General features: G+C 39.6%; 1 protein-coding gene across 1 annotated transcript; it reads left to right on the top strand.

Moving 5' to 3' along the window:
- Positions 1-5,426: 5,426 nt before the first annotated feature.
- On the top strand, positions 5,427-18,175 carry LOC129752955 (uncharacterized). The gene is made up of 2 exons (XM_055748747.1): positions 5,427-6,140; positions 18,089-18,175. Exons 1-2 carry the CDS (start codon positions 5,427-5,429, stop codon positions 18,173-18,175), a joined length of 801 nt encoding a protein of 266 aa, XP_055604722.1.
- Positions 18,176-21,563: the final 3,388 nt, after the last annotated feature.

The following is a 21,563-nucleotide window of genomic DNA, read 5'->3' on the forward strand; positions in this document are numbered from 1 at the left end:
ATGATTCTTTTTGTTAGAAAGATCTCAGCCACCGAGGCCCTCCTTCACTGGAAGCTCTCCGCAACTAGTCGGCTCAGCCGCCGCTAATCGTCTCCGCTGCTAGCTGCTTCAGGCTGGTCCACGCTGCTGCACTAGTGAACAGAACTGCTAGTCGATATCGGTGTTGGATTACCACTGGTGGGGTCCAAACACCGATCGAAAGAGCAGCGAACTCTGTTCACCTCGACGGGCAAAACGAAACTGAAACCGAGTAGACCGAAGGGCCCTTTGTTTTATACCTTTCGTAGGTAGGGAAAACCAAAACCCATCAAAGCAGGCGTTGGTGATGACGTCATAATCGTTTAGATATGATGTCTCTGAAAGAGGCGTTTTTCGTGACGCGAGATCCGTTCGCGAATTTCAATTTGCCCCCCTATAGTGTTGCCGTAAGACGTAATTCTACGTCAAAAAGATGTGAGTTTCATGACCACATACTGAACAACAGAGATTTTTGAGAAACCAACTATGTTCTACGAAAATAATAATAAAGTTAACGAAAAAAAACTAAAATTTGAATTATAAGAATCGGTCTATTGGTAACCGAGATACAGCAATGCAAAGCCAAAATTGAGTGACTTTTTTGAAGTAAGAATTTTTTCTACCGGACGTTCCGGGATAGCGGCCAAAACTTCCTTTGGACCACCAAAAACTTATACATCCATGGATAGATTTATTCTTGACAATTCCAAATATTATAAAATCAGTGCAATATTTGGAATCTGTCACAAGTTATAAGCATTCTAAAAAGAGCTCTTTTTCGGGACTTTTTTCATTCGGAATCAGCTACTGGTGATGTCGTAAAATATTTTGACTATTTTTTTTCAATATTTATAAACTAGAATAAATTATCTACACAATGAATTAAAATTCATCGAAATCGGTCAATATTTGCGGCCAGGGGAACTTACGCAAACTCTCGGGTCATATAGACCCGAACAGCCTAATTACGGATTTTTTTAAGGGACCACTTCCGGTGGTCACAGGAAGTTGTCTGGTACTACAGATTGTGTATTTCGTGATTCCCCAGGGAGGTTTTTAAAATCAAATTTTTACGATTTTTCCTCGAAGAGTTATGATGATTTGAATGTGCGCTTCGGGTCATATTGACCCGAACGACTTTGGAAGGTTAAATGGACAAAATATCCATTCTTCTATTGCGTTGTGTGCATTCCCTACGGAAATTTCTATTTGTTGTTTTTTGCAAATAGCGAATTTCGCTAAATTATTAAAGGTGTTGTAGTGTCGTCCATGTCCGTATCTCCAGCAAATTTTTACACTGCCGTTTTGGAAAAATTCAAAGTTCGCATACTAATGGATAATCAAATATTTCATTCATCTGGTGGAGCTTCTGCTATTCATTTTTTTTTTAAATTTTCCGTGATGAGTCTTTTGCTAGTTTGCTAGTTCCTGCTCGTTGGATAAGTGGAAAAAGTTAAGTGCAATCCTCAAAGTTTTCTGCTTAACTGCATCTGTCATCATCAATCAGTGCTTATCGTGGGATTTGCTATTACCAAAAGACCATGAATATATAGCCGTATTTACGTTTGAAAAGCGTTTTATGTACACCCCATAAAAAATTTCCCCTTCTCTAATCATACGCGTTAAAACGAGATAAGATTGAAGAACGTTGTTTTTTTATACCTGCCTATGCATGTCTGAACAGGCTCCGGAAAATGGAAGAACTTTTATTCCAAAAGCAAACATAACCGACATATGTTCCCTCCAGTCGGAAAGCTTCGGCTGGAAGCTCCCATCCTCGTCCTCTTTTTTTGGGATTTCTATTTGGTTAACCAACGACTAATTATAAATGATTTATACTCATACGACCCAACTTCTAGCCCGGTTTAGATGCTCTTCAGCTTTCGAATGTCGAGTGCCTAGATTTTTGGGAAATAAATCATTCATACGAGTATGTGAGTGTGTGAAGTAGGTAGTGGGAGAATATGGGGCAGCCAAAACGGAACGCTGCTGCCGTGGCACTTTATTGCTTTTGTAAATACACAGAGACAAGTTTGAAACCTTTCCGCAATTTAACCCTTAATCAACTCAAGTTCTCGGGAAACCCTTTCTGATGAGGTTGAAGTACTTTGGTACACAAGAAAGTGTGTGTATGTATGCTCAGTTAGCACACGTTGCTGTATGAACCGCACGATCCTATATTCTCGAGATTGTTGTGCGGAGAAACTTATCAAAAACAAAGAAAATTTTAGGAGTAGCTCATCTGGAAGTCTTTAGAATTGAAGTGCTCATTCCGTTTAATTGATTTGATTACAAACGTTTTAGTATTTTTATTACTGGTGCTTGGGTTCACATGTGAGAGGACGGTATCGAGAACGTATGCATCATTTTATTGTCCTAAAACTTAAAACACTTGGTTGTTCCTATTCGTTTTGCTAGTTTTTTTTGTCGTTTAAATTTAAATCAAATTAAATACTTGATAAATAAAGTTTGATAGATATTTAAAACCTAATAGGTATCAAAAATATAAATTGGTAGATTACCGCTATCATTTTGTAAGCATGTTACGCAGTTTTCGAATTTTTTTTTTTTAACTTAAAATCTAACGTTAAGGAAACCGGGCCTTTATTGCGATGAAGAATGATCAAAAATCAGTATGAATTTCAATTCATTGCTATAATCCGATTCTAAATCAACAGTATGGCCTGTTAAAACTGCATATTTTTTATAGCTAATGTATGATTGTATGTACGTACATTCAAACCTCGAAACGGCTTTTCCGGGAAACTGATCAGACTGATCAAGGCGACGATGGATGGAACGCAGTGCTGTGTGCGGATTTCGGGTGAATTGTCGAGTCCATTCGAATCGCGCGGGCTTCGACAAGGCGATATCCTGCATGATGTTCAACGTGGCGCTAGAAGGTGTTGTTATTCGACGAGCGGTGGGCGTACGTAATGCGGGGCACGATTTTCAACAGATCCAGTCAACTTATCTGCTTTGACGATGACATTGATATAGTCGGCAGATCATCTGCGGCGGTGGAGGAGATCTACCGCAAACTGAAACGCCAAGCAGGAAGGATTGGGTTGATGATTAATACGTCCAAGACGAAGTACATGGTGGCCTGCGCATCCGAGACCGACCGAACCCACTTGTCCAGTAATAACAAGGTCACGGTCGACGGCGACGAGCTGGAGATAGTCGCGGACTTTGTCTATCTCGGCTCACTGGTGACGGCAGACAATGACACCAGCCGTGAGATCCGGAGGCGAATTATCAGCGAAAGTCGTGCCTACTATGAACTCCACAAGCAACTGCGGTCGAGAAGACTTAGCCGTCGCACGAAGTGTAACCTGTATATGACGCTCATTAGACCGGTTTTTCGGAGGACCTGCGTACACTCGGAGTATTCGAGCGACGAGTGTTAAGAACCATCTTTGGCGACGTACAGGAGAACGGAGTGTGGAGGCGAAGGATGAACCACGAGCTCGTTTTCGACACAAAATGATAGGAATACATATTACGCTACAGGTTTGCCAATAAATTGACGATGGAACGCGACTGGGGCAATGAGGTGTGTTCGCCAATCAAAGAATCACTTCTAGGTACATGAAAAACACCTCATGCTATAGATTTCCTCATTCATGACCAGTCCGGAGCGAAAGAAGAATGGTTTTGACATTTGTTTCTTGCTGATTGTCATCAACAGCAAGAAAAGGCCGTCGCCCGTGGCTAAAAGAATAGCCTTCAAGTCTTCTAAGCCAAGGGGTATGAGATCGAATCCTGGTCACGGCATACATAGTACACTTTCGGTGGGTTGGTGGTTTTAGCATTTGTAAGATGCTAGCCATCATATTCTCGAAAGATGTACGCTTAGAGTTAAGAAAAAGGAAACTCTCCGAGGAAACACCAAGTTTCATTGATATCCTGTATGTGTTTGTGTTCGTTTTTTTTAAACGGGAACAAGACGTGGAGTGAACTTTACTTCGGAAACAATTCAATCATTCGCAGAGTTGATTTTTTTTTAAGTACAGTAGTTTTTCGAGTTTATCACTGTTCGATTTTCCAATACTTGCTAAGCTCACGCTCTATTTTATCACGGTTATTGTTTCGATTTTATCACGTTGTTTTTGGAAATCATTCAGAAACCATTTGCCGTTTTTCTATTTTAGTTTCAAGTTTCGCCAAATTCACAGGTTTACCATTATCACGGTGATGTAAACGTGATAAAATCGAAAAACTACTGTAAGCTTATACTGTAATTTTCCATAATAAATTAAAATAAATTGAATCAAAGCAATCGAAAGATTCCTTTTAATTCAACCACGGTAAATGAATAGTTCATATACCAGTATTTCGATAGCAACTTACTACCTTCTTCAGTGAACGTTTTCGATTGATGAATGTGTATCGTTTCCCTCCCTTATATTGTCCGGGTTAGGTAAGCTACTACTAGGTAGCAGAAACCTCCGAATGCTCGGCAGTTGTGCCGTTGTCTGTTTTTTGGGCCTACCTACCCTATTCTGGGTGTTTTCTGGTAGTGCTAAATTATTTTCTACCCGCTTTTGGGCATTGTCAGGTAAATTATTGTATTTCTTTTTACCTAAGAATTTGAACAACCAAGTGTGCCCTGGTCCGGAGTCTCCGTTTAAGAGATGAACTGATTTTTCATTGAAGATTTCAATGCTTTCAGCAACATCCAATTTAAGCGAATTACTATTCAAAGACCGGATCAGCGAGACATTTCCTCGATCAATAGAGTGACCAGATTCACACATGTGTAAAGCTACTGCAGATCTAGGATTCTGTGAAGGAAGAATTTTCTTCTTTGAGTCAGATCTAGCTATAGCCATGTGTTCCTCGAATCTATCAATCAACTTCCTTTTGGTTTGTCCAATGTACACCTTATCACAGTCGGAACAACTGATTTTGTACACACCAGATCTATGAAGGAGCTCCACTGGATCTTTTGTCGATCCTAAGATGGGTTTCAGTTGAATATTAGAGCTAGTGAACACTAGTTCAATATCAAACTTTGTCAACTTGTGTCGCAATTCGACTGCGTTGACACTGTCGAAAGTGGTTTCATAAAAGACAGTGTTGAGAAGTTGTATGCACAACTTAACATCAAAACGTTGAAGTGCTACGCATTGCATTTGAAGCTGGCCAGGGACTACCCGATCGAGTTCCCTGCGTTTCTGACGAAGGTCAAGGTGGCGGAAAAGTGCGAGGAAAGGCGTAAGGAAAGGGTGCTACGGAATAAGTAGGAGCTACTGAAGGCGAGGCAGCCGCCACGGAACTACGAGAAACCCAGCGTGGCGGTACTGGATGGTTTTGTGGTGAATCGATCGAAGGAAGAGTTCACCGACAAACAGATCGATCTACTCAACAAAGGTCTAAACTACGCGGTGTCGAGGAAACCAAGGATGAACCAGATAATCATAGATGTAGAGACAGCTATTAGGTCCAGTAAGCTGTCCACGGCCCAGAAGGATTGCGCCAGAGCCGAAGTGGCAGATGTCTTGAGAAAGGGCGTCAATGGGAAATCCAACGTCGAGGAAATCCAGATAGCGAAAGAACTTAGGAGAAAGGAGGTGTTCTACGTCAAGGCGGACAAGGGAAATTCGGTGGTCATCATGGACAAAACGGATTACAACGGATTGATGCAGGCCAAAATCGATGAAGGACCGTATCGAGTTCGAAGAGAGGACCCGCTACCGGAGATGGTTAAGGAGGTGGAAAAAACGCTGAAGGACTGTGGACCGATCTTAGGGTTTGCGCCGGGCGCCCTGAAAGTGTCTGCCCCAATCGTCCCTAGAATCAAAGGTCTACCGAAGATTCACAAACCAGGGAATGAGATGAGGGAGATAATTTCGGGAGTGAACTTCCCCACTGAAAAAGTGGCGAAGTGGTTACTGAACGAGTTTAAAAGGATGCCAAAACCTTTCAAAACGAGATCGGTGACCAACACCTTAGAGTTCGTGAACAGACTGCAGGCGTCGGGAGGCATAGAAGAGGACGAGGTCATGGTTTCCTTTGATGTTTCAGCTTTGTTTCCAAGTGTTCCCGTTAAAGAAGCTTCTAATCTGTTAGAAGATTGGTTGCTTCAACAACACAATGGGAGCACTTGGAAACTCAAAGTTAGAAACTACAAGAAATTGGTGGACTTGTGTATGGGACAAACCTTCTTTAAATTTAGAGATTTGTTCTATAGACAAACAAAGGGGGCACCAATGGGAAATCCTCTGTCTCCATTCTTGTGTGAACTGTTTATGGCTCATTTGGAGGAGACTCTTGAAAATCAAGATTTATTACCCGAAAAATGGTGGAGATACGTCGATGACATTTTTTGTGTAATAAACAAAGATTTTCTAGAAGAACTTCTAACATCCATAAACGGTTTGCATAAGAATATTAAATTCACTTGCGAAATAGAAGAAGACAGGAAATTACCTTTCCTGGATGTTCTGGTAAGGAGAGATGATGGCCTATTCCAATTCGAAATCTACAGAAAGCCGACAAACACCATGAGGGTAATACCGAGCACCTCGAACCACTCGTTCCAGCATAAGATGGCGGCGTTCCACCACATGATCCATCGGATGAACTCCATTCCCCTATCAACTGAAGGAAGGGAAAAGGAACTTCAATATATTTTCCAAACGGCTAATAAAAATGGATACCAAAGTAGATCCATTCAAGCCATCATAAGGAAAAAAGAAAGATTGCTTCGACGGAAATCTTTCACTACTTTAACTCCTGTTCAGAAGGAGTTTCAACGAAGGTCCATGGAGTTCAACAGTGTCAACGCAGTCGAATTGCGACACAAGTTGACAAAGTTTGATATTGAACTAGTGTTCACTAGCTCTAATAATCAACTGAAATCCATCTTAGGATCGACAAAAGATCCAGTGGAGCTCCTTCATAGATCTGGTGTGTACAAAATCAGTTGTTCCGACTGTGATAAGGTGTACATTGGACAAACCAAAAGGAAGTTGATTGATAGATCCGAGGAACACATGGCTATAGCTAGATCTGACTCAAAGAAGAAAATTCTTCCTTCACAGAATCCTAGATCTGCAGTAGCTTTACACATGTGTGAATCTGGTCACTCTATTGATCGAGGAAATGTCTCGCTGATCCGGTCTTTGAATAGTAATTCGCTTAAATTGGATGTTGCTGAAAGCATTGAAATCTTCAATGAAAAATCAGTTCATCTCTTAAACGGAGACTCCGGACCAGGGCACACTTGGTTGTTCAAATTCTTAGGTAAAAAGAAATACAATAATTTACCTGACAATGCCCAAAAGCGGGTAGAAAATAATTTAGCACTACCAGAAAACACCCAGAATAGGGTAGGTAGGCCCAAAAAACAGACAACGGCACAACTGCCGAGCATTCGGAGGTTTCTGCTACCTAGTAGTAGCTTACCTAACCCGGACAATATAAGGGAGGGAAACGATACACATTCATCAATCGAAAACGTTCACTGAAGAAGGTAGTAAGTTGCTATCGAAATACTGGTATATGAACTATTCATTTACCGTGGTTGAATTAAAAGGAATCTTTCGATTGCTTTGATTCAGTCGAATCATTCAACCAAGTAGGCTCATACCACAACAGAGTAAAATAAATTACATATTTGGCTTAGCTTTTTTTATTTCACCAATGAAAAGAGTCAATTTTTAATGCATACGTTATATGCCCCTTCTGCATAAAGTATGTTCGTCAAGTTCCAAAATGTCGTTAACACAAATGAATAGGTATGAATACTAAGTTAACATTTTTCCACCCTTTTTTTTAAGCCTGCTATATAGCTACTTCTCTTCATATATATTCCTCAATATGATGCTTGAAATCCCTGAAAAATAAAATTCCTCGACATGACACTCCATCCCAACGTTGTTAGTGGTTGTAAATCTAAATCTTGAAATTTAACTTCATGATTTGCTAATGATATAACATGCTCCGAATCGTTTGTACGACTCATTGCTGATTCTGATGCACAGAGAACATAGCATAAGCTCATACGAAGGATCGTACTCCAGTAGTAAGTTGCTTCCAGTGTGCCTCTAAACTACACAGCGTTTCTTGGGAGGTTTGTTTTTTTTTCTCTCTCTCTCTCTCTTCTGCCCAACGGGAACTGCATAGTGTACTCATCAGCTGGATTATGCTTTGATTGCGAGCTTGAATTTGTGGCATTTATCCTGATTACGGAATGCTATCATTGTCTGTCTTCCTGTAGGCTACGAAGAAAAGCTTTCCTCATGTTTCTCCTATACATTTGATATTTCCTTCTGAAATGCTTGAATGGCATCCACATTCCCATTCCTCTGGAGCTGTTTCTCTATGGAAAACGAGGACAAATGGTTTAAAGCACAAAATTCCTGGCTTTAGAGAGATAGGATGTGCTTCGGTTCATGTTCTCCCCAAACGTTCACCCGCACTCACTGACAGACGAAAAAAAACCATCTGAGAGCAATGATTTGGGTAAACACTTCGTTAACGAGTAGTGGTTTGGTAGTCGAGGAAAAGAAAATAGAAAAAAATCTGAACCAAATTCAGCCGAAAGCAGCGCAGACATGGCAGAATGAGCTGCTGAAAGTGGATGACGTTTTTCCGCAACTCTGGTTCCTCTGAAGAATCGGGCGAAGAATTGGCCCTGAAAGCGAAGTAAGTACATAGTACACACAAACAGATGATTCTAACGAACACAAGACACATTGCAGTGCTGAATAGCTTGAGATTTTCTATTGAGTGAAAAACGCTATCTATGTAGATTTTAAAAACTATTTATTCAATTTGAAAATTAATTAAAGATAAATTTAAATGAAATATCTTTGTTTTGGTGTTCAATGGTAAACTGTGGCATTTTTTTCAAATTTTGGATTCATTTGCATTTAAAAAAAAAGCGTTCATGCTAATGTTACATTTCATCATCTTTGTTATAGCAGGGGAGAATGAGGATACTTGATACCTGGGGATACTTGATTCCTTAGCTATATCTCTAAACTGGAATGTCGTACAAAGATCAAATGTTCTAGAAAAATGTGCCAAATGGAACAAAACAGCAATGGTTGAAGCTCAAAAAATTTTATCAAAATAAGTTTTTAGGTTATTGAACTTTGTTTGAAAAATTTCACAAAATGTGACTTGAAGATCTTTTTTCAGCATTTTAAAATATTCCTAACATGGAAATATTATAACAAAAATATTTATTTCAATACATCAATCTTTCGAGTGTAAAATGAACTTCATAATGCCATATTTTCAAAGCAATGGAAAACTCTCAACTTTTTTCAGAAAAAGTTTTCTAAAATGTTGATTATGGGTACAATTGATCCCCTAGAGTTGGGTACAATTGATCCCCCTTCCAAACGACATATTCTTCTTCTGAATTGATCGTTATCATTGCTGAATACGAAATTACTAATATTTATCCAAAAACTAATATTTATCAAACAATTGTCTGAAGAAAAGAGCAAAAATAATTAATTTTCTCTTAATTATAAAAAATAGCGCCTTTAAGTATGCAATGTTATTAGCGTTGAGACAAATTTATAGAATTTTCTTCTTATGTCTGCTATAAATTGTGAAATGAGAACAAAAATGACCAAAATAGTCAATTAACATTCTATCTTGGGGTTTTGTTTGATTTTTATACAAGGATTATGGCTTCCTGAATAAAAGATCAAGTCTCCTTTAATAGGGGATCAAGTCTCCCCTAACTTCAGAAAAAGCGCAATATTTTTACTCCCACGAAAATGCTTGTAGCTCATCAACGGGTTCAAGTATCGTTCTAATTTTTTGAGCATGGAAACTTGAAGTTACAAGCTGTCAGAAAATGTCAAAGACGGCGCGTTGCTAAATTTTTCCAAAAAGATATTGTGAAAATAAGAAAAGGGGATCAAGTATCCCCACTCTCTCCTATAGTTTTCAAATTGAATTCCGACAATTTGCTTGAAAAATGATTGCTCTGCTCCTGGTTGAGATTTGTTTCTTTTCATATTCGTACTGCAAAATTGCGGCTGAACCCATGCTATACAATATGATAGATTCTCCTTAGAAAACAAGAAAGTATTGGTAATTCATTTTCAGAAAAAAAAAACTTTTTGTATTCGATTAGGAAAGTCAAACTCAACTCCAAAATTAATTATTATTATCGTCTCCTATAATTGATTGAAATCAGGACGCCATGGCTTTGAAAAAGTCTCTCCTCTACTCAGGTTCATCTTTGGGTTAAAACTTCGTTCCATTGAAGAAAATGGGGATTAAAAGTTCATCAACCCTGGGTCAGCTCCGTGACACAGGAGGGCAATGCTAGGTTAAACTTATATCAACTGGTCGCATCAGGTCAATTTGTTGCTTCTTTGATGTGAACTTCATGAGTGAATTTATTGAAAAGGATGTTTCCCATTGGTATCATGCGATGCATTAAGTGTTTCGCATATCTTTTGCTTGTGTGTGCCATCTATGTGTCTGCTTATTGAAATTCTGAAGCAGAAAACCAACTTATTTTTAAATCTGAGACACGAGTGAAACATTACTCGCATACCATATTGTGCTTCCATTTTCCAATTTCATCAAATTTTTCTTCCAGTTTCCATAACTCTTAGAATTATTCTACGATTATTCTTCCATCAATTTAAAAATCAGTATTTTTTGGCTGCAAATGCAAAATCATTATGCAAATCATTACTGAGGTTTTTGAATATGTGTTAGTAATACTAATAGTAGTAATAACTTAATATAGTATGAATTTGAATTTTTCTGGTATCCAACATATTCCAAAATTTGCCAAAAAACGTTTTTATTTTATAATCTCTCAAGTTTTAAGAATATTCCAGGATAATTTCGTCCAATAGGAAGAGAATTTTTTGTTATATGATTTTAATCGCCGTAATTTTTTATGACTATAATTTTAATGGCATGTGCGGCGGAATTTAAACTAGAGAGAATTTATTTTATAGAAATTTGAAAGAAAGGTGGGTAGACAGGCATTAGTGCGCCAATAGCCTGTCTATGCACCTTTCTTTCAAATTTCTATAAAATAAATTCTCTCTAGTTTTCAAATTGCCATTAAAATATAGTCATAAAAAATAACGGCGATTAAAATCATATAACAAACAATCATCGGCAAAAAGAAAAAATACAACAAGAAAATACGGTTCAAAATTTGACACTTGGGGGCTGTTCAAATATTACGTAACGCAATTTACGCTGATTTTCAAAACCCCCACCCCCCTACGTAACACATTTTTATAAAATTTTCTATCAAAAATTCACAAACCGTAACAAACTGCTAAACCCCCTCCCCCTCCCCCCTAAACGCGTTACGTAATATTTGAATGGTCCCTTGGCCAAAAAGTAAGAACGCGGAATATTTAAAATGTGAAATGCGAAAAAATCGACAAGTAGCAACTATTCGCAGCGAATCTGAAAAAATGGCAACGTCGCTAGAATTGTTCTCGCATAAGGAAAGCTCAGTAGGCCCATGGGTTGCTACGTTTTTGCCAGAGTTCGGCATTAAAACGCTATTCGCTAGTTAGTCCGCTACATTTTTATTTTAATATTTATTTTTTAACTTCATTTCTGGAGAACTTACGACTCAAAAAACTCCATCACTTTATTGGAAATTACGTTCATCAGCATTTGTGCTTGAATAATTGCACCTAATAGAGTTTGTTTATCCTTTTTCCAACTAAATCCCGTAAGAAAATAAATTTGTCGACAAAAAAGTAGCGGACTAATTAGCGGTTAGCGATTTAGCGCCAGATACTAGGAAAAAGCATGTATCAGCATTCTTCCTTGACTGATTACTTGTGGTGACATTTGTCTATCTGCTGGTACAAAAGTTTTGTGAAAAAATAAAGGAAAACGATAGTTATCTAACAAAAACGGAGCAGACAAATTAACGATTAGCGCTTTAATGCCGAACACTGGTTTGTGCTCGTTTGAAGTGTGCGTAAAAACACGCTCTCAAACCACTGGGCTCACTATACATGGGAATTCTCTTTCTGAGTTTCTCATGTATAGTTAGCTAGTGCAGAGCAAAGGCGGGAGCAATTCATGGGAGCTTTTCATCAACATGCCCTCTAGCCAAAAATTTCAACACCTATCAAGCTTTCTCCTATTGGCGCACTAATGCCTGTCTATCCACCTTTCTTTCAAATTTCTATAAAATAAATTCTCTCTAGTTTTCATTCCGCGGCACATGCCATTAAAATTATAGTCAATAGGAAGAGAAGCGGCAAAAAGGCAAAAGAGAGCGCGACATCCAGGACTGGAACTAGCAAAATCGGGAAGTCGTTGGCTGCTACAGCAAAAAAAAGCTCCGAGATAGTAGGTATACAAAGAACCAACATTCTTGGTAGACTGGTCAACCACTCGATAATGTCTATCAATTTGAACGGATTAAGCGATGTTGCTAGGGAATATTACATTTCGGAACAGCAACGAATTCTATCGGAGGTAGGTACAGAATGTTCGAACTGAGAAGCGCTTTGAAATTCATGTTCAAGAAGAAATTCCCGACGAAGAAGGGGAAGAAGAACTAACTCTTGATGAGCTCGGCTTCTTGTAATACAAAATATCTGTTCCATTTTTCATTAATTTATTTTAGTGTGTATCTGAACTTAAACAAACTCATTTAAAATTAAATTCTTATATTAATCCTTACACGGATTTTCTCCTATCAACGAAAATAGGGAACTAAATGCTGCATAATTCATTATTGGTCCTCTCCTTTCATATTCTATAAATACTCAATCAAATCATGTTGGAGCTGACAACGAGTGGTGGAGTCATGAACGTATTCATAGCGTTATAAAAATGAAGCGAAAATTACTTCGGATGTAGCAGCCTCTAAAACATTTTCACTGTCGATCAATTCCTGATCTTCTTCATCTTCAATAATCATGTTATGTAGTATTATAAATGTACGCATTTTTGCGGCTAGATCGTCCTTTTCACAAAGATAAAATAAATAAATGCAATATTTCAATATAAGAGATCTATACCTTCTTCTTCAAATCAGCAGGTGATGAAATAGTTTGCACAAGGGTGGCCAAAGGAGGGTGTATGCCATCTGCCAGACAATACGCTGAATGATAGGAACGGTTGTTGATTGTAAATTCCTCTGCAGGCATTTGATCATTGTAAATGTTAGAGAAAATCGAAGATCTATCCATAACATTAATAGGTATCATTATTCGAACCGGACATGCTGAGAAATATATGCTTTATTCATAGATCATAAGATGCTACAATTTCCAAAATGATCGTCGGCTTTTTCTCTTCCCCTTTGAACTGCCCTGCCCAAGCAGTGGGACAGTTCTTCCACTGCCAGTGACAGCAATCTAGAAACCCCAACATGCCAAGAAAACCTCGCTCTTGTCTTTTGTGCAACAGTCGATCAATATCCGATCTCGTCGAGGGCCGCAAATACTTTTCCCCAAAGACTTGGATCACAGGCCAATTGACGAAGACCTGCTGTATATTTTTGGAGACAAATCAGGCACCACTTGCCCGTTGCATCCGGTTTGAGCAAAATATTCATTTGTCTGTTCAACTTTGTTGGCTACCTTCAAAAATAATTTTCTGCCCATTCGGAGTCTGCGCCGAAACTGCTCATCCACGGATTCACGGATGATTCCGAAAAATAATCTGCCATCAATCTCTTGGCTCCATCTTGTGCCTGCCTGAAATGGTAAAATTTCAAATCTCTAGAATAAAATTTATCAATGAATTAATTGTGCTTGCCTGTTTATATTGGGGCGTTTTCCTGGTTGCGATCCACCACGACTTCAGGATTGCTTTCTAACAGCTGCCTGGGCATGAACCAACCACTGCTGCTCAAAGCACTTGAGTTAAACAGAAATTCCAGCGCAAAATGTTCTTCCATGTTCATCAAGTTTTTCTGAAAACGAATCACTTTCGCGACTGCCGGTGTGCAAGTCGATACGTATTCTAGCCACCTTAGATGGCAACAATGGGTGCGGAAATCAGTAAGAGCAAGTTCACTGGTGTTGTAAAAAAGTGGTAGAAATTTTGACACTTTCAGCACATTTTGAAAACTTTACCATGCGAAAACATTTCAAGATCTGTGGCCTTCTAGTTTTTTTACAACACGTCTTGAAAACATTTTTGCATGGTGAAATTAAAAGAAAAGTGCTACAAGGGCCAACATTTCTTCCACTTTCCCCCAACACCAGTGAAGTTGCTCTAAGTAGATAAAAACGCAACCTATTTAAACATCTAAAATACCGACCGAAATAGCACCGCCTGGTGGGTTTGGTCTCAGGATCAGAGAGATGTAAGCACCAAATTTATCAATTTTGAGTAAAGTTTAGGGTGGTATAAGTATCAAGCTAATTTTGAATTCATGAACTATAGCTAAACAGCAAGAATGTTTTGGAGTTAAGAAATAGTTATATGTTACGAATTTTGATAGCATGAATTCGAAGTCTTACTGGTGACATCCCCACCACGGAGGCTAGATGGTTTTGTCAAAAATGAAGAAAAAATCAGGAGTTTTCAGGATATCACATATTCTGTTCAGTTGCATAAATAAAGGCGAAATACAGGTACTACTGACGCCTGTTTATGCACTGAGGCGAGCAGAATCTTGACCTATATAGTTTATAAAGAAAAACACCATTTCGATATCATCTGAACCGTAGATTATAACTGGCTTAGTTATTTTATCACAGATTTGTTCAATATTCTGATAATTTAACAATAAATTCAATTACAATTTAGATATTTCTTTGAAAACCAAGCCTATTCGGTACATTTAAAGACTATTCTTCAAAAATCAGGTCAAATTAGGACAATTTTAAAAATCAGGACGGTCTTCCGGAAATCAGGACATATCCTGATTTATCAAGACACATGGCACCTCTGATCCTCACCAAGGTTTTTCGAAACACCTATATATACACACCTTGATCCTCACATCACTTCAGAATTGTCAATGTTAAAATATTCAGTCAGAATAATAAATAAATGAAGAAGTTTACAATTCGCACCGAGAAAGTTTTCGCATCTTGTAGGTACCAACGAGTTGTGATGCTCGTATCTTTCACGATAAATATGCACATTCTCACTGAACGTCTTTCAAGTTTTACTCGGTATTTGCAAATTGACAACATCTATCCTAACGAGGACCTAAATCAGAGGATTCCAATTAATGCTTCGAACATCCGATAAACGAAGGACCGAAAAAGAAGTCTGTCACATGATATTACAGGCTAGGCATTTGTATAATAATCACAAATCATGAATATGCGTGGACGGACATTTGTATGAGAGTGAAATCGCGAGGGATCTGTCCTTCGGCTGTTAACGGCTTGTTAAGAAGAGTGAAAAAAGCTGTTTAAGATAGTTACTTTAGCCATATAGATTGTTATTAACCTAAAAATTTCTTTTATTGCTATAACAGTTTCAGGAAATTATTTCAAAACTTGTTCATTGGAGGTAATGGTTTTTAACTTCTTCACGTTTGAGTATGCTGTGTCAAAAAAGCACTCTTCCTCTTCTGCATACTTTCAGGCTCAAATTCTCTTTAAGCTTGTGCGCTAATACCAATTTCATTTGAATTGACACGAAATCGTGCCCTTGAACAGAAACAAATTCGGATACGAATCTTTTGACTGTACACACTCTTGGCTAGGGTGCTTTCTCGGGAAACGTATGTAGGTCTGTGTAATTCCATCAGCAGCATTTTCTCAATGGCTTTTCCTTTCGTTTTGCCTTAAAATCTGCTCAAAGCTGTCTGGGGTATTATCCGATGACACACTGTAATTAGATTTTTCATAATATGCTAAACACGTTTCGCTGCGTGTTACTGCCGACTGCCACAATATTGCTTCACTCCGGGCGGCATTAAGAAATGTAACGGAATATTTTAGTATCGTGGCATGATTTCCTTTACCGCGATTCGTGACTGGATTTTGCATGCCGAATGAATCCAGGAAATGTCTGACGACTGATGCTATTGGATGGTTGGATGGGGACATTGAGTTCGCCGGAAGTGCAAAAATGGCAGATGTAGAACTAGAATTATCATTTCACATTTAACTGTATACAATCCCAGTCCAACCACGCTGTAAGAACTCACTTTGCCCCAGAATAATCTGTAGCAGTTTGTATTCAATTTAATTATAAGATTACAGTCATTCTAGCGATTACCGAAGGAAACTTACTGCGAAGCTACACGTTCGAGAAGAGACGAAAATATCAATTTATGTATGTAAAAGTTGTCCCAACGTTGCCAACTGAAGTCACAACAAACCGCAGGGCGAGCAGGAAACCGACAGAACAGAAACATAAATTGATGATTAGTTGCCATACAAATCGTAAGACTTGTATTACCAAAGAAGACAGACATCTTGCAAAAGAGCGTTGTAGAACTTGTTGAACTTTGCTTGGCTGAAAGATGTGGATAGCTGTCGCTGCTTGGACAGATGTTTGGACAAAAAAATGGCACCACAAATTGCGTTGGAATGTTTATCATGTATATTACATTCGTCTTTTATTTCTCGTTTAGTTTAGTTCACGTTCATTTATGAACCGAAAAAGAACGAACAGAACAATATGTGAGCAACCTGTTTGGTTGATATATACATTTATTTTATGGTTTCCTTTTTCTATAACGTGAATTGATGAAAAAGATTTTTTTTTGAGCGTGGTCATTGTGACGTTAATCGATAAGTGAAAGCTCCATAGCAGCACTTGCCTAGGCTAGTAATTTACTGTTTGCTGTCAGACTTCTCATTGAAAGAGTTGTACGGTAAGACAGCTCCGGTTCAGGATTCCAGGATTACTGAATCAGGAACATATTTATTTATTTATTTATTTATTCTTCGTCTTCGAAATTATTCGTACAGACTGAATCTTAATTCTATTTACAAAGACATTCTTACTTATATTAAAGTCATACAATTCAAAAACAACATTAAAAGCTCGAATACAAGTACTGAGTGGATTGTTGTATCCATAGCTTGTCCTGTAACAGGACTCCTGTTAAATGGTAACACAAGTCCAACATGGTTTCGGAGATTACGGGAAGGGATGTTAATATTGATATTTAAAAGCAAAGCTGAGCAATCGATACGATTCGTAAGAAGGTCAAATATAAATATTCGCTGTAATTTAAGGCGTCTAGCCGAAAGCATTTCTAAGCCAATTAACAAGCAGCGTGAAGGATACGGGGGCAGCTCAGCAGGATTAGTCCAAGGAAGCTGGCGAAGGGCGAATCGTATAAAGTATTTTTGGACTCTTTCTAGTTTGAGGGCATGTGTGAGCGCCGATGTGGTCTAATGGATAGGCTGGCGCGAGTCTGGTATTAGTACGCCAGGCGTACTGGGTTCGATTCCCGGTATCGGCAAGAAAAACTTTTGGGTTCGAATCCCATAAGCGGGCCGACAGGTAAGATGTGTTTCATTATATAACTGACTATATAATTGGAATGTTCAATCAGTTGCCAGCTGGCCAGGTATATACACGGATGCCGGAATACCTGTAAGTAAACTAGCCCACCTGATTGATTCGTTCTTCCAAAATATACCTACATCAACACACGCAATACATTCACCACATAACAGTTCATACGAAGCCATGGGGTCCGGGTATGGAGCGCGCTGCATTGGAGATTTGTCGAACCTAATAATCTAAGGAATGCATGTGAACCCATACTTTGGCAGAAACTGCGGTGAATCCGTGCACCCATGGTGGATTACCAACATACATACATACTTTCTAGTTTGAGGGCATGTGTGACGTGATACGGTGCCCAAACTGGCACTGCGTACTCAAGTACACTACGCACCAATGAGCAGTATAAAGATTTGAGAGCATAAACGTCAGTGATAAATGCTGCGTTGCGACGAATGAAGCCCAGGACAGAAAATGCTTTAGCTGCAGTTAGTGAAACATGTTAGTTGAATCTTAGAATAGAACTAACCCGCTCAAGGACAGTCGAATCAATCGCGTAGCTAAATTTGATAGTAGTCAGGCACCGAGTAAATGAAACTACTTTACATTTTTTAATGTTAACGGCCATTCCGTTTTCGTTGCACCACATCAGGAGCTGATCGATATCATTTTGCAAGGCAGTACAATCTACGATGGAAGCTATTATTCGGAAGATTTTGAGATCGTCCGCGAAGAATAATTTCCCAGATTTTAATCGGTTTGCGAGGTCGTTGACATGGATCGAACAGGATGAAAATTAGCGGACCGAGCACGCTCCCTTGAGGAACCCCTGAGGTGAATAGCGTTGAGGCTTCGTGATTCACTTGAACGAACGCTTTGCGGTCTGACAGGTACGAATTCAACCATTCAACTATCCACCTCGGAAAGCCCAGATGTAAGAGTTTCTCGATAACAAGGGTATGTGGAACTAGATCGAACGCTTTTGAAAAATCTACATATATGGAGTCTACCTGGCGACGAGATTCAACTGCAGGGAACAGTGTGTTAGTATAGTCCATTAGATTTGTCGTTGTTGAACGTCGCTCAACGAAGCCGTGTTGAAATTCGCTGATCAATGGTTTTGACGCGTTGCTCAAAAACCGATGGACGAGCGTTTCAAAGACATTTCCGAGAACACAAAGTATCGAAATTCCACAATTCAACAAGTTGAATACTTCCTGCCTTGTGGATTGGTACCATCTTAGTAGTCTTCCATGCTGACGGGAACGTACCCTCAGCTAGCGAACGGTTGAAAATCCAGGACCTTTTGTAGTGTCTAAACTATTAAGTGCTGTTAATACATCTACGGTAGAGAAACGAAAGTTCGGAACGGTCACGTCGTACGTTGGCACAAAGTGAAATCTTTCAGGATGTGATGAAGGAGAGGCGGTACGAAAAACACTTTTAAAGAAGTCTGCAAACAGATTGGCTGCTTCCTCAGCTGTGCATGCTACACGTCCTCTATACTCCACGTTACCCGGGATGCGTTTTGAAGTTTTTTGAGTCCTGATGAAAGTCCAAAACGATGACGGATTTTCCTTTAGGTTTGATTGCAACCTTTCCAGGTATGCCGCATAAGTCGATGTAAGCAGATCGTTATACTCGCTTTCAATGACTCGTAAACTATTGCTGTTTTCTTCGGATTTGGCACTGAAGAAGCGATTGCGGGCTTTACGGAGTCTGTTGCGTAAGTTACGGAGCTCATTTGTCCACCAAGGTTGTCGGCTTACGGTGGTCGTGGTATTATGGTGACGTGGTACAAATTCGTGGAATAAGTTGTTCAATGTTTCATATCCACTGCTCCATCGACAGAAGAGCAACTCAGGCTTTGGGTCCAATCTATTGTCGAAAGCTTATCATTCAACAGGCCGAGATCACACCTTTTAAAGTCAAAGCCAGTAGCGTTTTCCCTAACGTTGTCGTAGACTGGTAGAGTAAACTGCATGTCACAGTGTAGAATGAAAGGCTTGTGGTGCTCGTCTATCTTCAGAAGTGGTACGGGTGGACCAATAAGCTCGACGTAATCTGGATTATTGACGTAGGCTAAATCAAGGATTCGGCCATTCGCATTTCTTAGGCAATTCATTTGAACAAGCCCGACTGCGGAAATTGATTCGGTCAGCGCAACTTCTTGTTCTTGTTCGTAAATAGCCGTTTACGTCATCATCAAAGTGCCAGTCTAGGTGTGGAAGGTTGTAGTCGCCTAACACAAGAAGAATGTCCACGTTCGATAATTTGTCGCATACAATTTGGATGGCACTGCTGTGTGCATTGTATACACCTGGACTGGATAACGGCCTGACATAAATACCAACAACGTAGATTGATCGATGTGGTAGTTTGATACGGACAATGGCCTGCTCGAGTTGATCGCAATCCTCCATGGACACTGTAGTGCATTGATGGACTTCCTTGACGGCGATCAGTACTCCACCACCTCTGGATAGTTGACTTGTAGAATCACTCCGGTCACATCTGAAGATGGAGTAGTTTGTAGATAATTCACTGTTTAGAATATCCTGCCGCAGCCATGTCTCTGTCAATACCAGAATGTCATAGTCGCAACTCGACAGCATTAGTCTAAGGTCGTTCGTTTTTGTCCTTAGCCCCCTGACATTCTGGTAATAAACCGTCAGGAAACAATTAGTTAAGTCATCAGGGTTAGCAACTGGTATGACTTCGGCGCGCGTGTGGCTGAAATCCGAAACAATTTCAGAAGGGGGAATGGATAAAAAAATGGAATACTGGCCTGCGAGTGGAGTTTGGAAAACCCCTCACACTCCGCGAAAACAGGCCCGGGATGGCATTGTTGGCAGGATGCTATTGAAGGCTGTGAAGACTGTCTAATCGATGGCGCGACTGTTTCGGGTGCATCGGGGTCTTCCTTGCGGCTTTCGCAGGTGCATCCCGGGGTAGGTTGATTGAAGCTAATTCGAGTCTGTTGAGGTGAATTCAGTTGATCATCGACGCTGTTAGCCGCAGAGATAGCCGTGCTGAAATCCGGAAGAACTTCAGGCAGGAAAACTGAAGGGTTATTTGAATACTTGCCTGCGGGTGGAGTTTGGAAGACCCCTTCCCTTACCGCGAAAACAGGCCCGGGATGACATTGATGGCAGGATGCGAGAGAGCGGTTTGAAGAACGTTTGCAAACGGTTGATGGCACGACTGTTTCGGGTGGACAGGGGTCTTCCTTACGACTTTCGCAGGTGCATCCCGGGAAAAGTTGATTGAAGATCAGCCGATTCTTTTGAGGTAAATACAATCGATCGATGACGCTGGGAGCTGCAGGGTGCGCATGGCTGTAAACCGAAAATTCATCAGGCAGGAAAACGCTTTCTTGATTTGAGTACTTGCCTGCAAGTGGGGTCCGGAAAACCCCTTCCCTTTCCGCGAAAACAGGCCCGGGATGACATTGATGGCAGGATACGAGTGAGTTATGTGAAGGCGATCTGATCGATGACACGACTGTTTCGGGTGGGCACTTCAGGTATACATATTAAGTATGTATACCTGAAGTTAAACTTATCAAGTAGAGCGATTTGTTGGCCCTGTTAACGATTTTTGCTATTAGAAAAACATCTAGGACAGTAAAAAACTTATAGCTTCTGTTTGAAAGGACCATGTCGGATGTAAGAGAAAAAAAAACAACTGTTTCCAGGACGGTCAAACCAAAAAAGCCATTTAATTTTATTTCAATTTAAAATTACAACTTTTCCCGCGATTTTCACATAATACAGGAAAATATGAAGGGGGAGAAGCGGGCTATATGCGCCTACTAAGCAGAATACTGACTTAATCAAATATTTCATCAAATATGTGTACAAAAACTGTATACACACGAGCAGACATACCGTAAACTGCGGGAACTTTGATCACTTTTTTCATTCTTTTTTGAATATTTTGGAAGGGGTTGCTTTTTCGTAACACCTAAACACCTAAACATGACCATTGATTGCTGTTAACTCAAACGAAATTGATGGTAATAATTAAATGTTTGTTACAAAACCAGACTTCGAGTTTCGGGGTAACTTTGATCACTATGGTTTTTACGTATCTCAACATCTTAAAATTTATTGTTTTGATGCCAT

Source organism: Uranotaenia lowii, chromosome 3, assembly GCF_029784155.1.
Source record: "Uranotaenia lowii strain MFRU-FL chromosome 3, ASM2978415v1, whole genome shotgun sequence".
Lineage (NCBI taxonomy): Eukaryota > Metazoa > Arthropoda > Insecta > Diptera > Culicidae > Uranotaenia > Uranotaenia lowii.

Bases quoted from the DNA above. Each gene is read 5' to 3' on its own strand.
- LOC129752955 (XM_055748747.1), top strand. From the start codon at position 5,427: ATGAACCAGATAATCATAGATGTAGAGACAGCTATTAGGTCCAGTAAG. The intron at 6,141-18,088 runs GTTAGAAACTAC...GCACCACATCAG, and splicing joins GGAGCACTTGGAAACTCAAA to GAGCTGATCGATATCATTTT.